This window comes from Crinia signifera, chromosome 3 (genome assembly GCF_055691185.1).
Source record: "Crinia signifera chromosome 3, ASM5569118v1, whole genome shotgun sequence".
Classification (NCBI taxonomy): Eukaryota; Metazoa; Chordata; class Amphibia; order Anura; family Myobatrachidae; genus Crinia; species Crinia signifera.
The window spans coordinates 279,755,327-279,770,211 of record NC_139219.1 but is presented as its reverse complement, the minus strand read 5'-3'; the positions used below and the strand labels follow the sequence as shown (position 1 = coordinate 279,770,211).

Below are 14,885 nucleotides of genomic sequence, written 5' to 3'. Positions count from 1 at the left end.
TGTAGTAGTACACACCCACGCTTCTAGGTGCCACGCTCACAATCTCTCCATATATGGAACTAAACACGCCTTTTGGGAGGAGCATGACACACCCCCTCAATGAGGCACTTTTAGGGATGGCCATTGACCATCGATGATTCAATATCATCGATGGTTTATGGCAGATGTCGAATACTTTTGCCATCGATGGGAGGAGAACCAGATGGTTTCCCTACATCGGTGGCACAGCAAACCCAATGTTTTTCTTTTTTTCAAAGTGCCGGGACACGGAGCATAGCTCCGCCCCGACACTTGCAAAGCCCTGCCCACGTGTTTTGATTGGCCTACAGGCCAATCACTCAAACATAATAGATGACCATCGATATGTAAAACTATTGATGGTCACCCATTGCATAGTTTTACACTATCGATGGCCTGTTGCACTTTTGCCATCAATGGCAGCCATTGATGGCAAAGGCACCAACGGCCATCCCTAGGCACTTTGCAAAATTCTATTTCCAGCTATAATCTCCCTGAAACTAGTTTTCAAAAGTAGGTAAGTATGGGAAAGGGGCATGGCCTCACAGGATGAAGCTTCCTAAGGCCACGCCCCTGTTCTTCACCCCTCTACAGCACTGAATAGACATGGGGACTCCCAACTGGCCCCGCCTGCCGCAGGACACTGGCGGCCCCGGAAACGTCCTCAAAAACCAGGACATTCCTGCGGAAAGAGGGACAGTTGGGAGGCATGCTATTACATACCCTCCAACATTTTTAGGGCAGAAATTGGTACACATTCAGAAAGGGGGCATGGCCATGGATAAAGGGGCGTGGTCACGCCCCCTTTCTGAATGTATACTGGGCATTTTTCTAGATATATGTATTTAAATATGTATGCAGGAGAAGAGTGGGGGGGGGGCAGGCTCCTCCGATGCAAAGATGTCTGCTCATCCCCAGTGTCATGGCCGCTGGGGCTGGCCACCACCGCACCCCTCAGGCAGATTCGCGCCAAGAGACTGAGGGCTGAGACGTTGTCCTTCCAGAGTGCGCAGTGTGCGCGGTGCCGGCGCATGGCGTCATGACGCACGGCACCGGCCCGCGCAATGCACTCTTGGGAACAGGTGGGGGAGAGGGGAGAGTCAGCGGCGCACTGACACAGGCAGCACACGGAGCCAGGACGGAGGAGGAACATTTAGCCAGAATGGAGGAACATCTAAGTGAGTGACTGACGCCGGCTGAAATTTAAAAAAATCGGTACTATTTATATTTGCCGGTACAGACTGTTAAAAAATGGTACTGTAGCGGCAAATTCGGTACAGTTGGAGGGTATGCTATTAGAGTAAAGGAGCCCATACACGGTCCGTTGTGTATGGCTCCGTTCTGTACTATGCGATGCGCGCTCCCGCGCATCACATAGTACGGTACAAAAAGTATGTGCTGCACATACTTTTAGTACTAGGTACACATCGGATCGCAGTGCATGCACACTGCATGCACTAGGTATGCGATCCGATGTGTACTGTAGGGTTGCCGACTCTCTTATTCTCCTCTCCGGGAGAAGCCCGGACCCCGGAGAGGAGAGTTTCAGTAGCCGATCAGGGGGCGGGGCTTAAGAGTGACATCACTAAGCCCCGTCCCATGCTGGTAAACCAGCGAATTCAGTGACCTCCGTTGAGGGGGCGGGGCTAAAAATGACGCGATTGTGTCATTTTAGCTCCGCCCCCTGCTCTGAGACCCGAGGATTGCAGCATTTTAATGCCGCGATCCGGGGGACAGCGGGGGTCCCCCCTGAATCCGGGAGGGTTGCCCACCCTTCCGGGGGGCTGGGAGGGGGACCCGATTTTTGGGAGACTCACGGAAATTCCGGGAGGGTAGGCAACCCTGGTGTCAGTGGCGTAACTACATTTTGGGCGCCCCCCCCCCCCGCCGTTAAAGGGAGGGCGCCCAGCCACTCACCCGCCCCTCCGCACCAACCCCCGCAGTCTAGATGTTCAGATCCGATATATCTGCGGGTACCTGGGGGAGCGGCAGGCGAGGACCGCAGGCGGCGCAGATGGAGAACGGGGGCGCGGCGGGAGAATAGGAAGAAATCCTATTCAAAAGACCGGGCGGCCGCTGATTGGCTGAGCTCTCAGCCAATCAGCGGCAGCCCGGTCTTTTGAATAAGATTTCTTTATATTCTCCCGCCGCGCCCCCGGTCTCCATCTGCGCCGCCTGCCGCTCCCCCAGGTAGCCGTCAATGCAGGTGGGGGGGACGCTGCGAGGCGGCTGGGGGGACGGACGCTGCGGGGGACACAGAGGCGGCAATTACTTACAGCTTAGCCGGGCAGGGGGAGCCGGGAGCTGTCACTGTCAGTACGGAAGAAAAAAAAAAAAGCCCATACAATGAATCGGCAGCCTGTGATTGGCTGAGCGCTCTCTCAGCCAGTCAGCAATTGGCTGAGAGAGCGCTCAGCAGCCAATCACAGGCTGCCCATTCATTGTATGGGCTTTTTTTTCTTCAGTACAGACAGCTCCCGGCTCCCCCTGCCTGGCTCAGCTGTAAGTAATTGCCGCCTCTGTGTCCCCCGCAGCTTCAGTCCCCCGCAGCGTCCGTCCCCCCATTCGCCTCAATGCCCCCCTGCCCCCTTCACATTGCAGCTAACGTAACTATAGCACTGCAGCCCCCGGCGCCCGCACATGCATAGCGCCCCCCTGCGGTCGCGGGGGCTGCGGTGCTATAGTTACGCCCCTGCCTGGTGTACTGTTTAAGCACACAACGGATCCTATTAACGGACCGTGTATGGGGGGCATAACAGCATTCAATACTGACCTGTGAAGTATGCTAATGTGGTCAAGTTATGTATTGTTATTGGGGGACAGTGAAGAGAGATACATTGGAGAGAGATAAATTACCAACCAATAAGCTCGCATCATTTTTCAAAGCCTATCCAAAATGTGGCCCTCCAGCTGTGATGAAACTACACATCCCAGCATGCCTTGCCATAGTTTTAGCATTCCCTAATAGCAAAACTGTGGCAAAGCATAATGGGACTTGAAGTTTCTAAACAGCTGGAGGGCCACAGTTTGGACACGCATGTAATGTAAACTGACATGATCTGATTCTCTGGTCCTTTTTTTTTTTTTTTTTTTTCCTTTCTTCTCTCTCTCTCATCGTTCGTTTCCCGCCTCGGCTCCCCGGGTCACGTGTTAGGTACGTGACGTAGCAAGCCAGCCTCCTCCTTGACCCTCTCCGTACTGAGTGCAGCGCGCATGCGCATACCGGTGTTAGCGCGGCCTAGTACTTTCTCTATTGCGTTATACGGCAAAGTAAACCTGCCGGGAGAGTACGGCTGCCTCCCCCCTGAGCAGCGCCGTTCGGGGGTCTATACAGCTGGAGGCTTCTTATAGCCACACCATGGAGGCCGATTATTACAGCCCAGAGCACTCAGGTAAATAGGCCGGTGCTGGGGGGCGGAGTAGCATGGTACCCTATCACACACTCACACGGCGGTGTACGGAGTGGCTGTAGTACGGGAATAGCGCCCTGCTCCAGTGACCGTACATTGCTACACTGTAGCTGCCCATCTCGCTCCCCTGCTGTAGTCTCTTTTACACTATAGGGCTGTGTACAACTGTCTATGTCACTGACATACTGGAATCTTTGGTTCGAGTCCCAAAATGTGTCCCTGCTGTATGCGACCAGGTGTAGTCAATGTGTCCCTGCTGTATGGGGTCAGGTGTAGCCCCTGTGTCCCTGCTGTATGGGGCCAGGTGTAGCCCCTGTGTCCCTGCTGTATGGGGCCAGGTGTAGCCCCTGTGTCCCTGCTGTATGGGGCCAGGTGTCGCCCCTGTGTCCCTGCTGTATGAGGCCAGGTGTCGCCCCTGTGCCCCTGCTGTATGGGACCAGGTGTCGTCCCTGTGCCCCTGCTGTATAGGACCCGGGGTCGTCCCTGTGCCCCTGCTGTATGGGACCCGGGGTCGTCCCTGTGCCCCTGCTGTATGGGACCCGGGGTCGTACCTGTGCCCTTGCTGTATGGGACCCGGGGTCGTACCTGTGCCCCTGCTGTATGGGACCCGGGGTCGTCCCTGTGCCCCTGCTGTATGGGACCCGGGGTCGTCCCTGTGCCCCTGCTGTATGGGACCCGGGGTCGTCCCTGTGCCCCTGCTGCATGGGGCCAGGTGTGTTTCAGATCTCTGCGTCCCTGCTATATGGGCCAGGTGTGGGCTCTGTGTCGCTGCTGCATGTTCTGTATCTCTGCGCTCCTGCTGTATGGGGCCAGGTGTTGTTCAAATCATAGTATGGGACCAAACGTAATAGGCCTTCATTATTAACTGGTGAAATGTATATTTAAATTGGCTATTCGTTTAAAGGCAAAGCCAGGTTGGGTTGGCCTTTAACTTAATACCTCTTTCAGACCTACTTTGAAATCCAGCGTTTTTGACTGAACACATCAATCCAGGATTTAAGGGCAGTATCCTTTTATCTATGGTAAATCAGCACAGTTTATAAATTCCCCAGGTGCAATCAAATTAGCCCCTTAAATTGGCGTCTTAAGGCACACCAAGCAAAATCCCTGATAAGCAGCCAAAGGGGACACGGCCTTTCTATGGCTGATAACACATGGGTCTGGGAAGTTATCCCGGTTCTCTTGTTATAGTTCGATAACAAGTCATATACCGCACGTTCTAAACAGGGTACAATTGAATAGGGTTAGGCTAAAAAGCCAATTTTAAACATACAGTAAATTACTGTATGCAATAGGATACTGCTCTATGTCCTGGGTCCACAACCCTGCTTTTGACCAAGGTCATAGAGCTGAGACCTGGGAATTTGCCATCATAATAGACCAGCCAATTTTCCGATATCTGAAAGTGGTGTAAAGGCTCTCATACACTTGTCGGACCCAAGCTCCCTGGGAGCCATTGAAGATGGTTTATGTAAGAGAATGAAAAGCACATGAGAGGAGAGCTTACAGTATATACTAAAGAGGAGGGACAGGCAGACAGGTGACACAGATGGGATAGACAGCAAGAGTATGGAACAAGAGGGTTAGGATGAGAGTTGGCTGTGTTTAGAGAAGCAGTGGGTCTTGAGAACCCATTTGAAGTTTTGTAGACAGGTGGAGAATTCCAGACGTAGGGAGCAGCACATGGAAAATCTTGGAGGTAAGAGTGGGAGAAAGTAATCGGGTGGCAGGACAGGCGGCATGCTCAGCAGAGAAAATAGGACGGGTGGAGTGTAAAGAGAGATAATGTCAGAGATGTAAATGAGGGCTTTGTGAGTGTGAGAAGCTAGAGTTAGATTCTGAAAGGTAAGGAAAGTCAGTGATGGGCTAGTAGGAGAGGGAAGGTGGATGTAGTCCGTTTGAGGTAAATGAACTGGGCTGCAGCATTGAGGATAGATTGAACTGGAAAGATGCATTTGTCATGAATGCCACATAGGAGGAGATTACAGTAGACCAGTCTGAAGATGATCAGTGAGTGGACGAGGGTCTTCGTAGCATCCTGGATGCTAGAGGGTCTGCTTCTAGAAATATTTTTTAGATGAAAGTGGCAGGTTTGTGAGAGGTGCTGAATGTGTAGATTGAAGGAGAGGTAGGAGTCACTTGGGGACTAGAGGAGATGGTGGTACCATCAATATATAATGAGATTGTGTGAGGGTTGAAAGATGATCAGCTCAGTCTTAAGGCCCCCATCCATGCGATACCCCACCAGCTCGCCTGCCAGCTCCCCAAGAGGCTGGACCGCATACGATACATTGTATGCTGTCATTTTGCATAGGATGTATCATATGTGATCCCATTCATGGCTGTGGGATTCAATATTCATGGCAGCCATGACGATCTGCAACTCTGATCCGAGGTGCACAGGAACGTGCCTCAGATCGGAGGTAAATGACATGCGATATGGCCACATTCCATTCCTTGTTCTGGAAGCTCGGAATTGGATAAAAAGGCTATATCACACTAGTGGATGGGAGCCTTTAGACATGTTAAGTTTAGGAAAGCATTATGACCTCCAATATAGCAGATAAACAGTTAAAGATACAAGTGGGAAAATTAGGGGAGAGATCAAGTGAGGAAAGGTAGATTTGTGTATCATCCGTATAGAAATGATATTAAAAGTTGAAGAAGCTAATGAGTTCCCCTTAAAGAGGAAGTATAGAGAGAAGAGGAAAAGAACAATAACAGAAAACAGAACCTTGGGGGGACACCTACAGTTAGTGTAGGTGGGGGGGGGGGGGGTGGAGTCATGAGAGAAGACCTTGTAGGAATGGTCAGAGTGCTAGTAGGACAGCCAGGAGAGGGCAGTATCATGCAGACCAAGGGAGTGAAGGATTTACAAGTCCACAGTGTCAAAGGCAGCAGAAAGTAGTGGCCATAACCTGTTTGGTTCAAGCTCAGTGTTTAAATTGTACGCTAATGCAAGATCATATGTGTCGAATAGTTTTTAGGCCCCCTTTCACTTGTACAATTTGACCCTTTTTTCATACGTTTTTAATGCATCAGGCTGATAAATCATGTGAAAAGTGTCATATCTTATGCCATTTACCTGTGATTATGATCCACGGCCCCGTGTGCATCAGATCCATAGATTCTCTGCTACACCAAGGATACAGTGCAGTGAATGGGATTGCATATGATACATTGTATGTAAAGGACCTTATATGATGTATCGCATGCGATCTAGCCGGGGGAGGCTTATTGCCAAGGTATCACATGCCAGGCAGCATGTGATGCCTCAACTTAATGTATGGGAGCCTTTTAAATGAACTAGTGTAAAAATGTTCAGATTTTTTATTTTTTTAGCTCATTTCTCTTGAATATGCAGTAAAAAGCCAATGTAGGATCCCTGCTATATGGGGATCTTCAGGACTCCAGTTAATGGAGGTAATGCTGATATCCACCGTTTTTTTGATCGTGGTACTTTTATTCAACCAAAGTTCAGAGCAATTTAAACTCTACTTAAGGTGTTCTATGTATGAAGTGCCATAAATTTGTGCTGTAAAAATTACTGCCCTTTCTTGGGAGAAAGTTGGTTGTATTGAAAATGTCAGTGAAGCCGCCCATACACGGGGCATTTTTCGGATGAGATGCACATCACATAAAGTATGTGCGGCACAGACTTTTTGTACTAGATCGCATCGCACCTAGTACAAAAAGAACAGTGCTGTAGCACATTGCATGCGTTTTGTACTAGATGTGATGATCTAGTACAAAAAGTATGGAGACCATCGATGCGTGCTGTGGGCGGCTTTACACATGAAATTTACCAGTGGCTAGGAGAATAACTTAAGTTTTTTTCCCACTGTCCCAACTACTTTACTCATCTGGCAATCCGGAACTCCAAAACAAAATTCTTTATTTTGGGTCCCAGCCCACATGTTCTGTGTTTCTGCATATACAAATCTATGAAACACAAGTTAAATTTTCTTTATACCTTAAGGTGCATACATGGAAAGATGCCGGAAGCGATCCAACATCGTTCACGAGTGTATCAAATCGTTCATAGGGCTTACACATGGAACAATTTGATACACTTCACAAAAGTTTGGTCTACGTAACGATGCACAGAAAGATAAGTCATTCCAATTGATTGGGAACGCCCACATTATGCTTCAAGTGGATAGATTTGGTAAGTTTTTTAAAAGTAGCAATTATTTACATTTCAAAATCTAACTAATTTTGCAGTGTAAATGATTGCCACTTTAAAAAAACCTGGAGATTTCTTACCAAATCTCTCACTTTCTGAATCTCTCATCCTATTGTATTTCCCGCTGTGTGTCTAATTTGCATTCATAGTTGAATGCAATAATAAAGCATGATTATGATTTTTCTTTTTAAAATATTCATGATATTGTAGTTCTTCCATTTCCCCACAACAGTGGATCTTAACCAGAGGTGTAGGACAACATTTTTTGGGATGCAAGTAATCACTTATTCTAGATTTAACCAAATATTATTTTTACCATCTAGGTTTGTAGGGGGGGGGATGTATGAAGCCATGAAAAAAAAGTGGAGAAGTCCACCAGTGGCGACGTTGCCCAGGTCAGCCAATCAGCTTTGAAGTAATATTTATTAGTTGCCATGAGCAACTTCTCCACTAACTTACTTCTCCACTCTTTACTGCTTCATACATCAAACTGCCTGAAATATCAAATGCACGTTATCATTCTTTTTAAAATAATAGAAAAATACTGCTGCAGGATATTTATTGACAATTGCCTCCTGTTTAAAATCCGTTTGCATTTGAATAAACATGAATTCAAAAGTACTTTGCAATACAATTGTTTTCTAGATATACAAATCTAAAAAAAAATCCCTGAGCAACTACACTAGAGGCTATTGAAAACAGTGTCCAGTCTTTTGCATGCAGCCCTTGGGAGGGGGGGGCGGGCTAAATTCTAACCTGTTTTTTTTACCTGGTTTCAATCCGCCACAGATCCAGTGTAAATGATAGGTGTTACAAATTAAAGGGATATTAAGCAACTCAAGTTATAGCTAATAAAAGCAGATGGTTGGGCTAAAAAATATACTGAACTGTATTTATTTTGTAGACGATGGTGGTGCTACTCCAGTACAAGATGAGCGGGACTCTGGCTCTGAAGATGAGGGAAATGATCATGAGCAGCGTGGGTCAGATGGTGAAAGTCCAGCACACCGTGATGAGGTATAGAATTGTACCATGATAATCTTTTTATTTTAAATTGGAACCTTATTGATGTGCGTGTATTTATTTATTTTGTTCTGGATCATATATTTTCTTACAGAATGACAATAGTGATGCAGAGGAAGATACGAAAGGCAGAGGCAGCGGGTCAGATAATGAAGTAAATGACTCAGATGATGATGTACACAGGGGACGCAACTCAAGTGACGTGGAGAATGATAGTTTTAATCACAATGCAAGTGACTCTGAGACTGAAGGAGCCCATAATCATATTGCCAGTGATTCAGAAGATGAGGCACCCAGACAAAAGGAAAGTGACGACGATGGTACTCCTGTTAAAGGTGCAGCGAGTGACTCTGAAGAAGAGGTTCGTTCTAGACATTCAGCAAGTGATTCTGATGAGGATAGGCCTAATAAAATACATGGTAATGACTCTGAAGATGAAGCTCAAGCCAACCTTGTTAACAGTGACTCGGAAGATGAGGCTCCTGCCAAACGTGTTGCCAGTGACTCAGAAGATGAGGTTCCTGCCAAGCATGCTGCCAGTGACTCAGAAGATGAGGCTCCGGCCAAGCGTGCGGCCAGTGACTCGGAAGATGAGGCTCCGGCCAAGCGTGCCACCAGTGACTCGGAAGATGAGGCTCCTTCCAAACGTGTGGCCAGTGACTCGGAAGATGAGGCTCCTTCCAAGCGTGTGGCCAGTGACTCGGAAGATGAGGCTCCTTCCAAGCGTGTGGCCAGTGACTCGGAAGATGAGGCTCCTTCCAAGCGTGTGGCCAGTGACTCGGAAGATGAGGCTCCTTCCAAGCGTGTGGCCAGTGACTCGGAAGATGAGGCTCCTTCCAAGCGTGTGGCCAGTGACTCGGAAGATGAGGCTCCTTCCAAGCGTGTGGCCAGTGACTCGGAAGATGAGGCTCCGGCCAAGCGCGCGGCCAGTGACTCGGAAGATGAGGCTCCGGCCAAGCGCGCGGCCAGTGACTCGGAAGATGAGGCTCCGGCCAAGCGCGCGGCCAGTGACTCGGAAGATGAGGCTCCGGCCAAGCGCGCGGCCAGTGACTCGGAAGATGAGGCTCCGGCCAAGCGCGCGGCCAGTGACTCGGAAGATGAGGCTCCGGCCAAGCGCGCGGCCAGTGACTCGGAAGATGAGGCTCCGGCCAAGCGCGCGGCCAGTGACTCGGAAGATGAGGCTCCGGCCAAGCGCGCGGCCAGTGACTCGGAAGATGAGGCTCCGGCCAAGCGCGCGGCCAGTGATTCGGAAGATGAGGCTCCGGCCAAGCGCGCGGCCAGTGATTCGGAAGATGAGGCTCCGGCCAAGCGCGCGGCCAGTGACTCGGAAGATGAGGCTCCGGCCAAGCGCGCGGCCAGTGACTCGGAAGATGAGGCTCCGGCCAAGCGCGCGGCCAGTGACTCGGAAGATGAGGCTCCGGCCAAGCGCGTGGCCAGTGACTCGGAAGATGATGCTCCTGTTAAGCGCACTGCTAAACGACAAAAAAGAGGGTTAGATAAAGTAAACAAAAGAGGAGCCACTGGCTCAGATGATGAAACCCCGGCTAAGCGAACTGTTGATGACTCAGATGATGAGCACCCAACTAAACCCTTGCATAGTGACTCTGAAGATGATACGCCTGCTAAGCAAGAAGCCAACAATTCAGAGGATGAATTTCCAAGAATGAAAAGAAAAATTTTATCCGATGATAGTGATGAAGAAGAGGGGAAAAAAACAGTAAAGAAAAAGAAGTCCTTACGGCGCAGCTCAGGGAGTGATGATAGTGAGAGTGCGAAAAAGGGAAAAGCTTCAGACAGTGAAGAAGATGACAAAAAGATGACCAAAAGAAAAACCATACTCTCTGATAGTGAGGATGAAGAGACTGCTGATAAACCAGGTATTTATATACTTTGAATTAAATTAAATATCTCCATTTCACCTCTTTGGGAGCCTCTAGCTATGACCTTCATAGAAACATAGACGTTGACGGCAGATAAGAACCACTTGGACCATCTAGTCTGCCCCTTTTTTTTTTTTAAACATGTTCCCTCAAACGGTATTTGTTCCTTATTTCTTTGTAAGGATATCAATATGCCTATCCCAAGCATGTTTAAATTGCTCTACTGTATTTAACTCTACCACCTCTGATGGGTAGATCTGCTGCTCTTTCCGTGAAGTAATTTTTCCACAGATTTCCCCTGAATCTTCCTCCCTCTAGTTTCAATGCATGTCCTCGTGTTCTGTTGCTCATCTTCTTGTGAGTAATGTCTCAAACCCGTACCTTGTTAAAACCCTTGATATATATTTCAAAGTTTCTATCATGTCCCCCCTTTCCCTTCCCTTCTCTGCTCTCTAAACTATACATATTAAGATCTTTTAAGGCCCATACACACACTGGGCCACTTTGAGCTGAAAGTCACTTAAAACCGCAGGTTTGAGCGTCTTTCAGCTCAAAGCAGCCCAATGTGTATGGCCCGGCGATGAGCGGTGAGCGCTGCTGCATGCCGGGAAATCTGATCATCTGCTGGCCTCCAGAACTGAACACAGTACTCTAGATGAGGCTGTACCAATGACCTATACAGTGGCATTATTACTTCTTTCTACTGCTGATTCCTCTCCCTATGCAACCAAGCATCTGACTTGCCTTCTTCATTTCTTTGTTGCGTTGCCTACCTGCCTTTAAGTCCCCTGAAATAGTGACACCTAGATCCTTCTCTTCCTCAGTAGTTTCCATTATAGTGCCGTTTATACTATATTTAGCCTTTGGGTTTTTGAGACCCAAGTGCATGATTTTGCATTTTTTGGCATTAAACTGAAGTTGCCATGCTCTTGACTATTCCTCTAATCTACCTAGATCGTCAATCATTTGTTTTACCCCTCCTGGTGTGACATACCTTTGTGTCATCTGCAAAAAAGGCATATTTACCCTCATTTCTATTTTCATTGTCACCAATAAAGATATTAAAAAGCACTGATCCAAGTACAGATCCCTGGGGTACTCCACTTGTAACCTTTCCCTCCTTTGACTGTACTCCGTTTACTACAACTCTCTGTTTTCTGTCCTGCAACTAAAATCTTATCCATTCAACCATTTTAGAATCCAATCCCAAGCTTTCAAGTTTATTTAACAGTCTGGATGTGGGACAGTGTCAAAAGCCTTACTAAAGTCTAGATAAGCTACACCTACAGCCCCACCTTGATCTATTACTTTAGTCACCCAGTAAAAAAGTCAATAAGGTTGACCCCTTATTCCCAATGCACAAATTAGATAGATAGATTGATTGATTGTACGGTGGTCCGGCACTCCCAATATGTGAAAGTAACTTTGTCCAGTGCCCTCACAGAAGAGGAGATATACAAGAAGGTGGTGCGGCACTCGGGCTTGATGAAGGTGCAAATGATGCTCAGCAAACAATGGCTGAAGACAACATTTCAGTTTTTATTTCAACTGTTTTCAATATATATATATATATATATATGTGTGTATATATATATATATATATATATATATGTATATATATGTATGTATTATATTGTAAATAGGTAGTTTTAGTTTTGATTGAAACCTATGTATTGCCTGCATAAATGATCTAGTATTTTTCTTGAGGCATGAAATAAAACCCACCAGCTCAATGGACCATATCTTAACAATTTGGTTGACTTGTTGAGGCAAAAACATTTGTCATTGAAAGTACCCAAACATTTCATTGACTATATTTATTTTCCATCATATCGGAGACTGTGATAACTAAGCCTCTTTTGGACATAGGCATTCCCTGATCGTTCTCCATCTCTCCCACAGCCAATAAAAAGAGTCGGATCCTGTCAGATGGGGAGGACTCTGACAGTGATGTCGCCTCCAAGAAAACTCCTAAGAGAAAGACTGTGTCATCTGACAGTGAAGGAGAAGATGGGGCGAAAACAAAGGAAGAACCGAAGAACGCAGACAAAAAACTGTTTGGTAGTGACAGTGAATCTGGAAATGAGGAGGAGTAAGTTGCTTTAAAATGTTGCTAAAGGCCATCAGCGCTGTTTCTTCAGTGACCTTTTGTAGGATAGATGAAGCGTTATGGGGTATGTGCTGTTAGCAGTAGTACTTTACGGCTGCTAATAGATTCTCTGAGGCTATCCTATTAGCCCTGATGCCAGCACTTATCGGTTATTCATGCGAAGCTTAATCCCCGATAAACAGCTGCTGGAGCCGCAATAACACATGGGATTGAGGATTTATCCATGATCCCATTCGTTTTTTTCGTGCAGTCGTAGGTTCATTTTTTTGCATTCTGATTCGCTTGTAATATCTGTTGTTTTTTAACTGCTCACCTTTACAATGTTACTAATTCTGTTTAATTTAATTATTTATTCCTGTTTCCCATGAACTGAATTATGGTTAATTAAGTTTTTTGGAGAAACATTTGTTTTTTTGTGTGTAGCTTTTTTGTCTGCTGCCATGCTTGTACGTTGAAGTCGCACCCATGGCTAATTGAAAAGCATTAGTTGAAACAGTACTGGGATTCTGCGCAGGTGCAACTTGCTCCAAATGAGTTGTCACCTGCTCTGCCCATCTTTTTCGCTGGAAAGTGTCTTAGTAGCGAGGTAACAAAACTGCTTTGTGAGTCTGTACTGGGTAATTTGATATGCAACACTTGTTGTTGTTTTTTTGCCGGTTGCTTAGCTGAGCAGACACTGACTGACTGACAGTTGCTTCTTGCAACTGTATTTATTTAATTAATTTTTATCTGAAAAGGTTTATATCTCTAGATTTTTTTTTTATTATTATTTGGCAGTTTCCTTATTGTAAATTAAAGCTACAGCTTTACATACTATATAGCCATTATGTTTTAGATTTATCATTTGTCCATAATGGAAGTAGCTTTTTTGACCTTACGATGTGTGTGTCCCTGCCTCAAAAATGTATCCATTGGGATCAGGGCTTTCACTACTCACTCAGCAGAGGTATACAAAGCAGGTAAGTGTGGAACTGAACAGTCGCTCTCCACACTCTGCTACCCTGCCGTTGCTTCCGCTGCACGTGTCAAACTGTCTGACAGGCATAGGGGACAGTAGCGTGACGCATGGCTCCTTGTGTCAGGTCCCTCCCTCCTTCCTACTCGTTGCACCTGTCCATCTGTATGACAGGCAGTGGTGCCAGCAGCTTGAATTGGCAGCTCCCCAGTTTCTACTCCACCCAGCTTATCTTCCATGTAACTACAGACACCCCCCCCAGCCTCCTATGGACATTAGATGAGGGGACACTAGTACTGTAGGAATTCCGTGAGTAAGGGGCACTTGCACACTGTATCATTACATGAGTAAGGGGCACAAGCACTGTGTTTCGGGGTCTTACATCTGCGAGTGCCCTGTGTGGGAAGTGGGAGGGCAGCTGAGGTTAGCTGCCACTTTGAGAGGTATGTTTGTTGAAGCAAATAATTGATTCCATTTTTTCTTTAGAAATCTAATTGCGGATATTTTTGGAGAATCTGGTGATGAAGAGGAGGAGGAATTTACGGTAAAAAAAAAAGTTTAATTTCTGTATAAGGGGGTGGCCTACCTGTAATTCAGTGTAAACTGGTGTGAATACATGTTAATGTATAATGTGCTTAAGTAAAGGCCCATACACACTGGGCAACTTTGAGCTGAAAGCAACTTGGTTTACTCGTCTGATTTGCTTTCAGCACGAAAGCTGCCCAGCAGATGAGCGAGGGGTTGGATGGCTTTCCTGCTATGGAAAGCCGCCCACCCCTAGGAAAATCACCAAAACGGGCGAAAAACGCTCACTGTGTATGCACAGTGTTTTTCAGCCCAGCTATTTTCCCAATCATCGTTACCAATAAATGCTGGGCAAAAACAGACAGTGTGTATATATGTACCTTTTACAGTGACCATCTGATAAATTATATTGTGACTCTGAATTGGCTTGAGAATTCTACAGCCTATATAGCTAAACAAGGAAGTGTACCAGACTTAACACATTGGGCGATATCCAATTAGCTCCGATAATTTCCTGCATCTAATGAATTTGTCTAGGGCTATCCAATTAGCCTCCGTAAGCTGGCACTTTTTGCTGATTATGCAACACAAATGTGTGCGAAGCAGACTGCAGATCCACAATAACACATGCCTCCCAGAAATTGTCATTATTGTGTTATCCAATATATATATTTTTTTTTTTGGGGGGGGGGGGGGTGCAAAACCCCACTGCAGCTAATTGAATATCCCCATTAAAAAGAGAACTTAATCTTTTTATATGGGGCAGTACCGATGATGT

The 14,885-nt window shown here is 46.7% G+C and overlaps 2 protein-coding genes across 2 annotated transcripts in view; one reads left to right on the top strand and one right to left on the bottom strand.

Moving 5' to 3' along the window:
• Positions 1-3,159, bottom strand: part of MYO7B (myosin VIIB) — a 177,287-nt gene extending 174,128 nt beyond the window's left edge. Inside the window, exon 1 of the mRNA XM_083178235.1 lies at positions 3,073-3,159. The gene's annotated coding sequence lies outside the window, so the exon portion shown is untranslated. The remainder of the gene's footprint in view (positions 1-3,072) is intronic.
• Positions 3,160-3,201: 42 nt separating this feature from the next.
• The window catches only part of IWS1 (interacts with SUPT6H, CTD assembly factor 1), a 30,405-nt gene continuing 18,721 nt past the window's right edge, over positions 3,202-14,885 (top strand). The window contains exons 1-5 of the mRNA XM_083178236.1: positions 3,202-3,410; positions 8,519-8,631; positions 8,732-10,514; positions 12,420-12,609; positions 14,069-14,126. Of these exons, the coding sequence (XP_083034362.1) occupies positions 3,377-3,410; positions 8,519-8,631; positions 8,732-10,514; positions 12,420-12,609; positions 14,069-14,126 (2,178 nt within the window). The 5' untranslated portion in view covers positions 3,202-3,376. The remainder of the gene's footprint in view (positions 3,411-8,518; positions 8,632-8,731; positions 10,515-12,419; positions 12,610-14,068; positions 14,127-14,885) is intronic.